The following is a 15844-nucleotide window of genomic DNA, read 5'->3' as shown; positions in this document are numbered from 1 at the left end:
AAAAAATTATTAAAATAATGTAAAAAATGTTTTACTTTTATTAATTAAATTTTTTTTTTTTTTTTTTACAATTTCTTGAAAAAATGTTTGGAGGGGCTTTGGTGAATTACCAAGGGTCTAAATAGAGAGAAAGTGACTGAGAACTGAGCTTCCTCAATCCCTTTCTCTGCAGCCTCAGCTGGACAGAATGAATGGGAAGGGCTCTTTGCTGAGCGACTTCCTGTTAATTCACAAACTGAAGCACAGAAAACATAGTTTACAATGTTTCAGTTAAGTAAAGAAAAAAATTTAAATATTATTGTAAAAAATTATTAAAATAATGTAAAAAAATGTTTTATTTTTATTAATTTAATTTTTATTTTTTTTTTATTTTTTTTTACAATTTCTTTAGGAAAGGCTCCAAAAGAAAATGCAAATAAAAAAATTAAAATATTATTGTAAACATTTTTTAAATAATTTAAAACATTTTTTATTTTTATTATTTTATTTATTTATTTATTATTATTTTTTATTTTTTTTACAATTTCTTTAGGAAAGGCTCAAAAAGAAAAGGCAAATAAAAAAATTAAAATATTATTGTAAACATTTTTTTAAATAATTTAAAACATTTTTTATTTTTATTATTTTATTTATTTATTATTATTTTTTATTTTTTTTACAATTTCTTTAGGAAAGGCTCAAAAAGAAAATGCAAATAAAAAAATTAAAATATTATTGTAAACATTTTTTTAAATAATTTAAAACATTTTTTATTTTTATTATTTTATTTATTTATTATTATTTTTTATTTTTTTTACAATTTCTTTAGGAAAGGCTCAAAAAGAAAAGGCAAAAAAAAAAAGAATTAAATATTATTGTAAGAAATTATTAAAATTATTTAAAAGAAGCTCTGTTCTCAGTATATCTCTCTATTTAGATCCCTTTCCCCTAATCCCTTTCTTTGCAGCCTCAGCTGGACAGAATGAATGGGAAGGGCTCTTTGCTGAGCGGCTTCCTGTTAATTCACAAACTGAAGCATAGAAAACATAGTTAAGAATGAACACAGGAGCGATCAGTACAGATCACTCACTGTGTTCATTCATTCCCCTGCAGCAGCCAGTGGGAGAGGAGAAGAGGGAAGCTAAAAGCACTGCGGGGGGGGGGGGGGGGGACAGGGGACACCAGGAAGCAGGAGGAACTGGCACTGCACAGGATGTGCCCAGGCACACCCATCACACCCTGTGCGCACGCCTATGGGCTACCACAGCCATCAAGTGACTCGGATCTGGAATTCCAGATCATTAGTATGGGGCCTGGGGCTCCCGCTGAGATCCCAGTCTCTGTGCTGGTGAGTACAGAGAGAGATACGCAAATACACAGCCCCATGGGGGAAAAAAGCCCAGTCCAGTGGGGGGGCGCATATTTGTGTATGGTCGGTATGAATGGGTTATGCAAATAGTTCTGACAAAGTTTGAGAAGTTTGTTACTGCAGAATGAACAAAGGGCGTAACAAGCATGAGAAGCTGATAATGTTAACAAGCAGGTGACAGTAGTTGGAATGTAGAAAATGTATAATATTTGTTCCATCAACATTGACACTGAATGCAGTCATTTGGGTATAGAATTAGCTTTATGCTGCTTTTTGATTGTTAAAAAAGTTTCACCACCCCAGATGGGACTCGAACCCACAATCCCTGGCTTAGGAGGCCAGTGCCTTATCCATTAGGCCACTGGGGCTTTGTGCTAACTTCCTTCTACGCTAGCTTTCTTGTATGCTAGCCTTCATGTCATTATATTTGCTCTAATCAGTGCCTTTTAAATAATTTTGAAATGGCATATTATTCTTTTTCTGTTTTATTATTCTTCTTTAACCACTTTACCCCCTGGAGGATTTGGCTGCTCAATGACCAGGCCCTATTTTGCAATTTGGCACTGCATTAATTTAACGGACAATTGCGCGGTCGTGCGACGCTGTACCCAAACAAAATTGACGTCCTTTTTTTCCCACAAACAGAGCTCTCTTTTGGTGGTATTTGATCACCTGTGCGATTTTTATTTTTTGCGCTATAAACAAAAAAGGAGCGACAATTTTGAAAAAAATTATATTTTTCACATTTTTTTTTATATGAAATTCTCAAAAAAAAAAGTAAAAATCTAAATCTTTTAACATTTTAGGCCAATTTGTTTTCTGCTACATATTTTTGGTAAAACAAAAATCGCAATGAGCGTATTTTGATTGGTTTGCTCAAAAGTTATTGCGTTTACTAACTACGGGAAAGATTTATGTCATTTTTATTGTTTTTTTTTTACTAGTAATGGCGGCGATCTGCGATTTTTTTTTTTTTTTTGCGGGACTGCGACATTGCGGTGGACAGATCGGACCCCTGACTGACATTTTTGACACTTTTGGGGGTACCAGTGACATTACTACAGTAATCATTGCTAAATATATGCACTGTTACTGTAAAAATGACACTGGCAGGGAAGGGGTTAACTGTACTGGTGATCAAGGGGTTAAATGTGTCCCTAGGGGCATGATTCTAACTGTCAGGGGGCGTGGCTTGTGAAGTAATCACAGAGACATGCGATCCTATATAGCAGGATCACATGACATCTGTGATCACTTCAGTGAGAATGACAGACGGCTGTGTTTATATCAGCCGTCTGTCCTTCTCTTTCTACTGCGTGAGATCACAAGTGGTCGGCGTCCATCAGAGACGCTGGTCACACGCGCTGGCTCTCCAGCTAACGAGCGGGGGCGGGAGAACGCCGCCGTCGGTGCGCGCTCGACCCCTAGAGTCTCCTGAGCAAGCGACGTAGTATAACGTCGCTTTGCCCAGGAGCGGCTGCCCGCTGCAGTAAAACTGCGGTGGGCGGGGCTGAAGTGGTTAAACCATTTTAAAATGAATGGTCTGGGGACAGGGTCTCTTTTAACCACTTCCATAGGAGGGCCTATTCTGGCACTCCTCTCCTACATGTAAAAATCCTCATTTATTATTAGATTTAATTTAATAATTAATAATTATTGATTATATAATAAAAATGAATTATAATTATAAATTAATAATTAAAAATTATTAAATTACTTAGAACCCCACAAACATTTTATATGTTTTTTTTTTAGCAGAGACCCTAGAATAAAACGGTGGGTGTTGCAACTTTTTAAGTCACACGGTATTTGCGCAGCAATTTTTTAAACGCTTTTTTTGGGGGGGAAAAAACTGTTTCATAAATTAAAAAAAAAAAAAAAAAAACACTAAAGTTAGCTAAAGTTTTATACAATATGAAATATGATGTTACACCGAGTAAATAGATACCTTACATGTCACGCTTTAAAACTGCGCACAGTCGTGAAATGTCGCCAAACTTCCATACTAAAAAACTCAATAGGCGACATTTTAAAAATGTTTAAACATTACCTGTATTGAGTTATAGAGAAGGTCTTATGCTAGAATTATTGTTCTCGCTCTAACGTTTGTGGCGATACCTCACATATGTAAACGCAGTTTACATATGCGGACGTGCCGTACGTATGCGTTTTCGCTTCTGCATGCAAGCACACGGGGACAGAGGCGCTTTCAATTTTTTTACTTTTATTTTTTACACTTTCCCCTTTTTTTTTTGATCACTTTTATTCCTATTACAAGGAATGTAAATATGCCTTGTAATAGGAATAGGCATGACAGGTCCTCTTTAGGCCTTATGCACAATGGACGTTAGTAGAAAGCTTTTTTTTTTTTTAATTGTCAGTCTTTTTTTTTTTCTAGCGCAAAAAATAAAACCTGCAGAAGTGACAATTAGTACAGTGACAGTGCATATTTTTTAGCACTGCTCACTGTATTAGTGTCACTGGTTCCTAAAAGTTTCAGTTAGTGTCCTGACTGTCCGCCGCAATATCGCAGTCTAGCTATAAGTATCTGATCACCGCCATTACTAGTAAATAAATAAATAAACATTTCGAAAATATATCCCTTTAGTTTGTAGACACTATAACTTTTGGGCAAACCGATCAATATACGCTTATTGGGATTTTCTTACCAAAAATATGTAGCAGAATACATATTGGCCTAAATTGATGAAGAAATTAGATTTTTTTTTTTTATTTTATTGGATATGTTTTATAGCAGAAAGTAACAAATGTTTTTTTTTTTTTAATGTTTATAGCACAAAAAAAAAACCCACAGAGGTGATCAATACCACCAAAAGAAAGCTCTATTTGTAGGAAATTAGATTTTTTTTAAATTTTTTCATTCAATATGTTTTATAGCAGCAAGTAAAAAAATATTGTTTTTTTTTCCAAAATTGTTAGTATTTTTTTCTTTATAGCACAAAAAATAAAAACCGCAGAAGTGATCAAAAGAAAGTTCTATTTGTGCGGAAAAAAAGAACATCAATTTAATTTGGGTACAGACCGCGCACGACCGCGCATTTTTCAGTTAAAGTTATACAGTTTCGTATCAAAAAGAAAAATGGCTTGGTCATGAAGTGGGGTAAATCTTCCAGAGCTGAAGTGGTTAAACAAAAAAAAAAATAATAATAATATTAATACCTCCCAAACATTCAGTTTCTTCTAAGCTCTTTCTGTTCGTTGCACTACATATTTGTGGAAACAAGTTTAAACATTTCAGTTCCCACTTTCGCAGGCATTACAAGTTGTCTCAGTCTACTCTTTGGAAGAAGATGAAGAAGAGGAAGCAGTGGAAGCAGAGGAAGAAGAGGAAGAAGAGGAAGCAGAGGAAGCAGAGGAAGAAGAGGAAGCAGTGGAAGCAGAGGAAGCAGTGGAAGCAGAGGAAGAAGAGGAAGCAGAGGAAGAAGAGGAAGCAGAGGAAGAAGAGGAAGCAGTGGAAGCAGTGGAAGCAGAGGAAGCAGAGGAAGAAGAGGAAGAAGAGGAAGCAGAGGAAGCAGAGGAAGCAGAGGAAGAAGATATTTGGATTTTGAGTCCCAATTATTCCAATTTTTTAGCTTTATGTTTTAGATTTCAGAGACCTAAAATTCACAGCACAGTCACAAAGAACAGCCAAAGATTGATTTGTTTTCCCAAAGAAAGATTATTTAATTGTTTAAAAATTTAATGAGGACCAATGGAGTATCTTTGCCGCACACTAGACAAGCAAAAAAGCTACATATCTACGATTTATAATATACTCCACGGGGATGACAGTAAACTGCCATACATGTTACGCTGGGAGGAGGATCTGGGAGAGTCTCTGGACAGGGCAGAATGGAGTGCTTTAGCACAGTTTAACTCTAGATCCATACTTAATACTTCTTTGATAGAAGCAAACTTTAAGGTGTTTTTGCGTTGGTACATGGTTCCGGTCAGGTTGGCAGCGGCGGTGAGCACTGCATCCCCCAATTGTTTTCGGGGATGTGGCCAGGTGGGCACGGTGCTCCACACGTGGTGGACTTGCCCGAAAGTCCACCGATTCTGGATCCGAGTCTACAATTTTGTTTACTCCTTGACTCAAGTCAATTTGGCGAAAGACCCCCAAAATGCCCTTCTGGGTAAACCAGTGGAGGGAGCAACTAAGCCCGCTAAGCGCCTCATTGCCTTTGTGTTCACGGCCGCTAAAATAGCCATAGCCCGCTCGTGGCGCACCCCCGTGGTGCCATTTGAGCTCTTGAAAGCCAAACTGACCTGGATCATGTTAAATGAACGGATGGTGGCAATATTGAATGATAGGATGCGCATGTTTGATAAAACTTGGGACCCCTGGATAAGGTACCTGGCGGGCCCCTCATAGGGGTGTTTGGGTGCCTTGGTAGCATTGGATGGGTTGTTGTGGGGGGGATTTCCCCCGGCGGGGCGGGCGGGGCCTGGGTGTCGACCCTCGGCCTTCTATTTTCTCCATAGCCGCTGATGTCTCTTTCTTCTCTCTCCCTCTTCCATTCCTGCTGCCCTCCTCTGCAGTTTCTTCCTTTTCCCCCTGGTCCCTTTCCCTCTATCTATTTTTTCTCTTTTTTCTTAATTTCTGATATTTTTCTGACGGTGCACGGACGACAGGCTGTGCCCCCCACTAGTGGAGGGTTTGCTATAGGGGTCGGGGTTGGGGTTCGTCCCCTCTGGAAGGGCGCAGTGAGTTCCCGTAGGGGCGCCATTGAGGGGTCGGGCCCGGACCGTCGGTCCTGTAGGGTGTAATAGCGGGGGCGCTGTCTGTCTGGGTGTCGCTATGCTTTCGCACTGTTGGTTGGATGCCTAACTTAAGTTTACATTTTAGGTTACAGTCTTATTGACTACCCATTTTGCTTTTGTGTTTTTCTGCATGTCTTGTTTTCTGAGATATTTACTGTATACATACGAAGTAATTGAGCCATGTTGGCTCCTAGTGCACTGTTAACGCTTTCTTTCCAAAAAAAAAACTTCAATAAAAACATTGAAACATAAAAATTTAATGAGGATGAACCATCCAATGCTGCTACATGGAGAGGTAAGAATAATAAATCCACCTGCAGAAATCACACCCCCTCTAAATTTTGTGAATTTTGGGAAATTTGCGATGAATTTGAATGAGGTCTTACCAGACTTGAGAAGTGAAAACTATTAGTTGCGAGTCATGATAGTTTGAATGCAGAAAATATAAGTAAATAATTTTTTCGCAAACACTGAGATTTATTGCAGTACTTTAGATATGTCATTTTTTTGGACAAAATTCTTTGTTGTTGCAGAATGTACAAGTGCGTAACAAACCTGGTAAATTGAAAATGCTAACTAGCAGGTGACAGTAATTGGAATGTAGAAAATGTATAATATTTGTTCCACCGGCATTGACATTTAGGTATAGAACTAATTTTATGCTGCTATTTGATTTGTTAAAAAATATACCACCCCAGATAAGACTCAAACCCACAATCACCAGTTTAGGAGGCCAGTGCCTTATCCATTAAGCCACTGGTGCTTAATTTGGTATCTGTATACTTTTTTTTTTCTATAATATTTTTATTGAAAATATTAGAACTACACTCAACATGAGAAAACCATAAATACCCCAATTGAGCAAGTCCAGAATTTTTTTTATTTTTGTGATAATATACAGTACTACAATATATTTTTCTGTAGTTCATAATAGATTACATTAAAGGAATGTATATTAGTTTGTACATATTTATTAAAGTCAAGGTTAAAAAATAAATAAATAAACATTAAAAATATTTTTAGCCGGGTAAATATGAAATAGTGTTTTAGAATATTATGAATTCCCTTTTTAGTTAGATGGTGGATTATTATGCTAATTTTTACATCTCAGTGTCTAACTATTTGCAACATTATTGAAATTGTTTATAAAGCTCAAATGTATACACACAAGTGAAAGACTCATCATAGTGACTTCTACCATATATATATATATATATATATATATATAAAAAATATATATATATATATATATACTGTGTATATATATATATATATATATATATATATATATATATATATATATATATACATATATATATATATTTAGCCAGGCAGTTTGTATTAGATTACATTAAAGGAATGTATATTGGTTTGTACATATTTTCTTCATTTATTAAAGTCAAGATTAAAAAAAAATTAAACATTAAAAGTATTTTTAGCCATGTAAATATGAAATAGTGTTTTAGAATATTATGAATTCCCTTTTTAGTTAGCTGGTGGATTATTATGCTAATTTTTACATCTCAGTGTTTAACTATTTGCAACATTATTGAAATTGTTTATAAAGCTCAAATGTATACACACAAGTGAAAGACTCATCGTAGTTACTTCTACCATATATAAAAAAAAATTATAAAGAAAAAAAAAAAAAAAAAAAATATATATATATATATATATATATATATATATATATATATATATATATATATATATATATTATTTTTAGCCAGGCAGTTTGTATTAGATTACATTAAAGGAATGTATATTGGTTTGTATTTTCTTCATTTATTAAAGTCAAGATTAAAAAAAAATAATTAAACATTAAAAGTATTTTTAGCCAGGTAAATATGAAATATTGTTTTAGAATATTAGGAATTCCCTTTTTAGTTAGCTGGTGGATTGTTACACTCCTTTCTACATCTCAGTCTCTATCTATTTGCAACAATATTGAAATAGCTTATAAAGCTAAAATTTATACACACAAGTGAAAGACTCACCCTAGTGAGTCTTTTAGGGTCAGGTTTTAGAGAAAGAGTCATGTTGCATGAAAAGAGAGGTTTTTGTTTGTTATCTCTTTAGCCATAGTCACAATGCTCTGTGAATCCTTTGTCATTTATACAATATTTAAAAATATATAAATAAAAAAAAAAGCTGAAATAACATTTACCCAGAACCATTATAATTTCCTTTTAAAAACAATGAACTCAAGAAGAGTTTTCTAGACTTATGCTCAAAAATGAAAGGAAAAGGAAAGTGCTTGTGTTGTCTGTATCATCATCAGTGGTAATTCTGTTGTATTTTTGGTCTTTTGACTAAAATGCTATTTTAGTTTTAGTCGTATTTTAGTCATCTGAATTGGTAAATGTTATTTTTGTTTTTTACTTTTTTTACATAATATATACTTTATATATTTTTAAACTGTTGTTTTATCTTTTTGTTAATTACAGTATATGTATAAAATATTTAACAAATAAATATTATATAAATGACAAAGGCTTCACAGAGCATTGTGACTATGGCTAAAGAGATAACAAACAAACAAAAACCTCTCTTTTCATGCAACATGACTCTTTCTCTAAAACCTGACCCATCCAATATGGTAGAAGTCACTATGATGAGTCGTTCATTTGTGTGTATAAATGTGTGCTTCAGTTACTGAGCTTTATAAACAAAATACTTTTTTTCAAAACAACTGACTAAGCGCCGGTTCCCATTGCAGCGACGCTACCTCGCACCGCGACCTCGGAGGTCGCGGAGCGAGCAGCGCGCCGCTACCTCGGAGCGGCCGCCACGGACTTCATTACATTGAAGTCTATGGCGGTCGCCTCCGGGTCGCCCCAAAGAAGTTCCGGACCCTTTTTCTAGGTCGGAGCGACTTGTGTCGCTCCTATTAGAACGGGTCCACAGCTTCCCTATGGGAGGCGACCTGCAGGGCGACCAGGTTGCCTCACAGGTCGCCCTAGTGTGAACCGGCACTAAGACTGAGATGTGAAAAGGAGCGTAATAATCCACCAACTGTCCAAGAGTCGGTTCACACTAGCGCGACTTGTCAGGCGACTTGTCAGCCTAACAAGTCACGCTCCCTCGCGGTCCATTGACCGCTACAGGACCCGTTCTAATAGGAGCAACACAAGTCGCTCCGACTTAGAAAAAGGGTCCTGTACTACTTCGGGGCGACCTCGGAGCGACTTGCATAGACTTCCATTATGTGAAGTCCCTGCAAGTCGCTCCAAAGTCGTGGTGCATGGGAATGCACAAGTCGCCCCCGAAGTAGTAAGGAGTTGTGTCGCCTTAGTGTGAACCGGCTCTAAAAAGAGAGTTCTTTATACTCTTAAACAATATTTCATATTTACCTGGCTAAAAATAAAAAAAAATTGAATTCCTTATTTTAGTCCTGACTTTAATAAATATGCACATTTTGTCTTTATTTATTAAAGTCAGGACTAAAAATAAAGTAATTTAAATAAATATATATTTTTAGCCAGGTAAATATGAAATATTATTTTGGAATATTATGAATTCTCTTTTTAGTCAGTTGGTGGATTATTACGCTCCTTTTCACATTTCAGTCTCAGTCAGTTTTTTAAAAAAAAGTATTTTGTTTATAAAGCTCAGTAACTGAAGCTCAAATTTATACAAAAATTATATATATATATATATATATATATATATATATATATATATATATATATATATATACACACACAGTACAGACCAAAAGTTTGGACACACTTTCTCATTCAAAGAGTTTTCTTTATTTTCATGACTATGAAAATTGTAGAGTCACACTTCAAGAGGAAGTCACCTGAAATGGTCTTCCAACAGTCTTGAAGGAGTTCCCAGGGATGCTTAGCACTTGTTGGCCCTTTTGCCTTCACTCTGCGGTCCAGCTAACCCCAAACCATCTCGATTGGAGGTGTGTTTGGGGTCATTGTCCTGTTGAAAAATAAATGATGGTCCAACTAAACGCAAACTGGATGGAATAGGATGCCGCTACAAGATGCTGTGGTAGCCATGCTGGTTCAGTATGCCTTCCATTTTGAATAAATCCCCAACAGTGTCACCAGCAAAGCACCTCCACACCATCACACCTCCTCCTCCATGCTTCACGGTGGGAACCAGGCATGTAGAGTCCATCCGTTCACCTTTTCTGCGTCGCACAAAGACACGGTGGTTGGAACCAAAGATCTCACATTTGGACTCCTCAGACCAAAGCACAGATTTCCACTGGTCTAATGTCCATTCCTTGTGTTCTTTAGCCCAAACAAGTCTCTTCTGCTTGTTGCCTTTCTTTAGCAGTGGTTTCCTAGCAGATATTCTACCATGAAGGCCGGATTCACACAGTCTCCTCTTAGCAGTTGTTCTAGAGATGTGTCTGCTGCTAGAACTCCGTGTGCCATTGACCTGGTCTCTAATCTGAGCTGCTGTTAACCTGCGATTTCTGAGGCTGTGAGCCAGTTTCTTTGTAGCGCTTGATGGTTTTTGTCACTGCACTTGGGGACACTTTCAAAGTTTTCCCAATTTTTCGGACTGACTGACCTTCATTTCTTAAAGTAATGATGGCCACTCGTTTTCCTGTACTTAGCTGCTTTTTTCTTGCCATAATACAAATTCTAACAGTCTATTCAGTAGGACTATCAGCTGTGTATCCACCTGACTTCTGCACAACACAACTGATGGTCCCAACCCCATTTATAAGGGAAGAAATCACACTTATTAAACCTGACAGGGCACACCTGTGAAGTGAAAACCATTTCAGGTGACTCTACAATTTTCATAGTCATGAAAATAAAGAAAACACTTTGAATGAGAAGGTGTGTCCAAACTTTTGGTCTGTACTGTATATATATATATATATTTAGCCAGGCCGTTTGTACTAGATTACATTAAAGGAATATTTGGAATATGCACATATTTTATTTATTTATTCCAAATATTCCTTTAATGTAATCTAATACAAACTGCCTGGCTAAATAAATAAAAAAAAAATATATATATACTGTATTTATATGTGTGTGTGTATATATATATATATATATATATATATATATATATATATATATCAAATTTTCGTATAAATTTGAGCTTCAGTTACTCTGAGCTTTAAAAACAAAATACTTTTTTCAACAAAAGTGACTGAGACTGAGATGTGAAAAGGGGCATAATAATCCACCAGCTGACTAAAAAGAGAATTCATAATATTCCATAATAATATTCAATATTTACCTGGCTAAAAATATATATATTTTTTATTTATTTTTGGTCCTGACTTTAATAAATAAAGAAAATATGCACAAACAGACATACATTTCTTTAACGTAATCTAATAAAAGCTACCTGGCTAAAAATATTTTTCGTTTTTTTTTAATTGGTTCAGACACAGCAATGTGAGCCAATGAGGAGCTTACCAATCATTAGATGCGGTGACTGCATTTGTTTTATTTTTTAGCCTTTTTTTTTTTTTTTCTCCCCTGCGTTTTCACCTGGTGATCTGACCAGTAACACACCTTCTGCATTAGAGCGCCCCCCACTGCATTGTCATTGCAACAAACCTTGGTTGGAGTTGAACTTCTTCACTGTGTGGCCCATTACAGGCGGTCCCCGGGTTACAAACAAGATAGGTTCTGTAGGATTGTTCTCAAGGTGAATTTGTATGTAAGTTGGAACAAGTACATTTTTTAAGTCTAAAAAAACGATTTTTACGTTTTTCGGGTAGCATAGGGAAGGGTTAACACCCCTATAATGTTTGTTTTGCTGTCTGTGCTTTTGTTCAGAAGATTTCATCTCACTTTCTGTCTCTGTGACAATTGAATTTTAAAAGTATTGGGCTGTTGTGGAAACCAGGATTGGTGATAAAGCTTCAGTGGAGACACCTTTTTCCCCATGATAACTCTTGCAGGATATAATTTTCCTTCCTAGGGGGAGATTTCCTCTCACTTCCTCTTGTCTCCCTCCGTATGAGTTGTACCGTGTTTCCCCGAAAATAAGACCGGGTCTTATATTAATCTTGGCTACAAAAAACACACTAGGGCTTATTTTCAGGGGATGTCTTATTTATTTATGGTATGTAAAAAGACGATCTTAAAGGGATTGTAACCCTAAAATAAATAAATATCCTGATCCTTTAACGCATGGTAGACAGCACAGTGCTTGTGTTGTGTCATTTAGCCCTCTTTATGTTCCAAAAAACCTGGAATAAAATAATAAAATGTTAAAAAAAAGTTCTCTCCCCTCTCTCCCTGTCAGCTCAGGAGTCAGCATTATGACATTCTGTAATCCCAAAAATAAACCTTGGATAAAGTCATTGTAAAAATATGTAATCAATTTTGTAAAAAGATGATATAATGTGCAGTGTGTATCCTTTTGTAACTTTATTGTGGAAAATACCTTATGTACAACGCCGCTGGGCACTCATGTGACCCTCCGGAGCTCTACTTTCCCTCTCCGAATACTGCAGAAGGAGGGGCTGAGATCAAGGATTTTACTAGGGCTTATTTTTGGGGTAGGGCTTATATTGCAGCCATCCCTGAAAATCACGCTAGGTCTTATTTTCCGGGCAGGGCTTATTTTCAGGGAAACAGGGTATGTACCATAAGTTGAGTGTTTGTAACTCGGGGTCTGCGTCTATTTGGATGGTGGACTACAGTGGAGCAAGAGCAAATAGGAAGGAATCGAAGAGGATACAAGTTGGCCTGTGAGTGATGAAAGAGGTTGGGTTTGTCTTAAAATTATTTTGAAGTACTTTCAACAGCATTTCTCTTCCAGTCATTGAGAATTTGTAATGAATTGAGAATTATTGTATGAATGTTCATTCAAAAATCTACTAGTGTATGACCAACTTAAGACTTCTCTGTAAAAGTATTTGACCCCTTCGCAAAACATGACTTAGTACTTGGTGGCAAAACCCTTTATAGGCAAGCACAGAGGTCAGACATTTCTTGTAGTTGGCCACCAGGTCTGCACACATCTCAGGAGGGATTTTGTCCCACTCCTCTTGGCAGATCCTCTCCAAGTCATTAAGGTTTTGAGGCTGACGTTTGGTTACTCGAGCCCTCAGCTCCCTCTACATATTTTCTATGGGATTAAGGTCTGGAGACTGGCTAAGCCACTCCAGGACCTTAATGTGCTTCTTATTGAGCCACTCATTTGTTGCATTGGCAGTATGTTTTGGGTCATTGTCATGCTGGAAGACGCATCCATGACCCATTTTCAATGCCCTGGCTAAGGGAAGGAGGTTCTCACCCAAGATTTGATGGTACATGGCCCTGTTCATCGTCCCTATGATGTGGTGAAGTTGTCCTGTCCCCTTTGCAGGCAAACTCTACCAAAGCATAATGTTTTCACCTCTATTTGACCATGGGAATGGTGTTCTTGGGGTCATAGGCAACATTCCTCCTCCTCCAAACATGGTGAGTTGAGTTTTGGTCTCATCTGACCACAACACTTTCACCCAGTTCTCCTCTGAATCCTTCAGATGTTCATTAGCAAACTTCAGATGGGCCTGTACATGTGATTTCTTGAGCAGGGGGACTTTGTGGGTGCTGCAGGATTTCAGTCTTTCACTGCATAGTGTGTTACCAATTGTTTTCTTGGTGACTACGGTCCCAGCTGCCTTGAGATCATTGACAAGATTCTCCCGTGTAGTTCTGGGACCATTCTCATAATCATTGAAACTCCACGGGGTGAGATCTTGCATGGAGCCCCAGACCGAGGGAGATTGACAGTTAGTTTGTGTTTCTTCCATTGGCGAATAATCGCACCAACTGTTTTCACCCTCTCACCAAGCTGCTTGGCGATGGTCTTGTAGCCCATTCCAGCCTTGTGTAGGTCTACAATTTTGTGCCTGATATCCTTGGACATCTCTTTGGTCTTGGCCATGGTGGAGAGATTGGAATCTGATTGATTGTTACTGTGGACAGGTGTCTTTTATACAGGTAACAAGCTGAGATTAGGAGCACTCCCTTTAAAAGAGTGCTCCAAATCTCAGCTCGTTACCTGTATAGAAGATACCTGGGAGCCAGAAATTTTGCTGATTGATGGGGGATCAAATACTTATTTCACTCATTAAAATGCAAATTAATTTATAATTTATATTTAAATGAGTTTTCTGGATATTTTTGTTGTTATTCTGTCTCTCACTGTTAAAATAAACCTACCATTAAAATTATAGACTGATCGTTTCTTTGTCAGTGGGCAAATGTACCAAATCAGCAGGGGATCAAATACTTTTTTCCCTCACTGTACACAAACAAATATCCTTCTCACACACCTTACTTAAATTTACTATTTTTTTTACATATTTTTTCCCTTGATAAACAACCTTTTCATGGCCCCTTTCACCTCCTTATTTCTCAGGGAGTAGATGAAGGGGTTGAGCATTGGGGCCACCACAGTGTAGACCACACTCAGAGCTTTATCGTAATTTATGGAATCCATGGAAGATGGACGCAGGTACATTAAGGCGATGGTCCCGTAAAAAAAGATCACCACTGTGAGGTGGGAAGAACAGGTGGAGAAGGCCTTGTACCGGCCATCAGCTGAGCGGATTTTAAGAATGGAGGAGATGATGCAGCAATAGGAGTACAACACAATGATGAGTGGGATTAAAACTGGTAGGCCACCCTCTGTATAAATTAAAAGCTTGTTGAGAGAAATGTCGGAGCAGGCCAACTGCAACAAGGGGCCCATGTCGCAAAAGAAGTGATGGACCCTTTTAACACCACAAAAACGCAAGGTGGATGCCATCAAGCTGTGTAGAAGTGAATGCAAAGCTGAAGCTAACCACGAAGTAATGACCAGAACAATGCACACTTTATGGCTGATGATCGTGGTGTAATGTAGTGGGGTGCAAATAGCCACAAATCGATCGTACGCCATTACCGCCAGCAAGAAGCACTCAGTGCAAGCGAAACACAAGAAGAAGAACAATTGTGAAATACAATCTAGCAATGTAATAGTCTTATTCTTTGATAACATGTTAACCAGCATCTTTGGGACAATGGATGAGGTGTAGCACATATCAACGAAGGACAAGTTGCCCAAAAAGAAGTACATGGGAGTCCGGAGGTGAAAGTCGGTCTGTATCAAGAGAATAATGGTTAGATTCCCGAGAACACTGAGGAGATACATAATCAGAAATACCACAAAAAGTACATTTTGTTGCTCAGGAAGCTCAGATAACCCAAGAATGATAAATTCTGTATTCTTGCTGAAATTCATGTCTTCTGCAACAAAGAGAAAAACAAAAAAATAGAAAACCTACGAGCAAGTCAAAGTAGATGCCTTACCATCTTGACAAGACCAGGCTGTAAAGATATTATACAGGACTTCAAAACAGTGCTTTCCAACCTCATTCCTCAAATTCCCCAACAGGCCATGTTGTGGGAATTTCCCTTAAATAAAATAGCCGTCAACTCAGGCATTGACATTGATTTAATCGCCTCAGCCCCCTGAGGGTTTTACCCCACTTTTTTGACCAAGCCATATTTTTCTATTTAGCACTTTGCACTTTGTATCCAAATAAAATATCATTATTTTCAGCTTTCTTTTGGTGGTATTTTATCACCACTGGGTTTTACATTTTTCGTTATATAACTGAAAAAAGGCCCCAAATAAAAAAAAAAAGAAAAAACATAAAAACAATATTTTTAAAACCTATTCAATAGAAAAATTTAATGAAAATCAAATTTCTTCATAAGTTTGGATCAAAATGTATTCTTCTACATGTCTTTG

At 37.1% G+C, this 15844-nt stretch overlaps 1 protein-coding gene across 1 annotated transcript; it reads right to left on the bottom strand.

Moving 5' to 3' along the window:
- Positions 1-14404: 14404 nt before the first annotated feature.
- LOC309568826 (olfactory receptor 1E5-like) lies at positions 14405-15331 on the bottom strand (the record flags this gene model as incomplete). Its single annotated transcript, XM_082274612.1, has 1 exon — positions 14405-15331. One exon carries the CDS (start codon positions 15329-15331, stop codon positions 14405-14407), a length of 927 nt encoding a protein of 308 aa, XP_082130738.1.
- Positions 15332-15844: the final 513 nt, after the last annotated feature.

The sequence above is a fragment of the Pelophylax lessonae genome (genome assembly GCF_965119305.1).
Source record: "Pelophylax lessonae genome assembly, chromosome: 12".
Lineage (NCBI taxonomy): Eukaryota > Metazoa > Chordata > Amphibia > Anura > Ranidae > Pelophylax > Pelophylax lessonae.
Note: the sequence above shows the minus strand (reverse complement) of the source record. Positions and strands in the feature narration are given on the sequence as shown.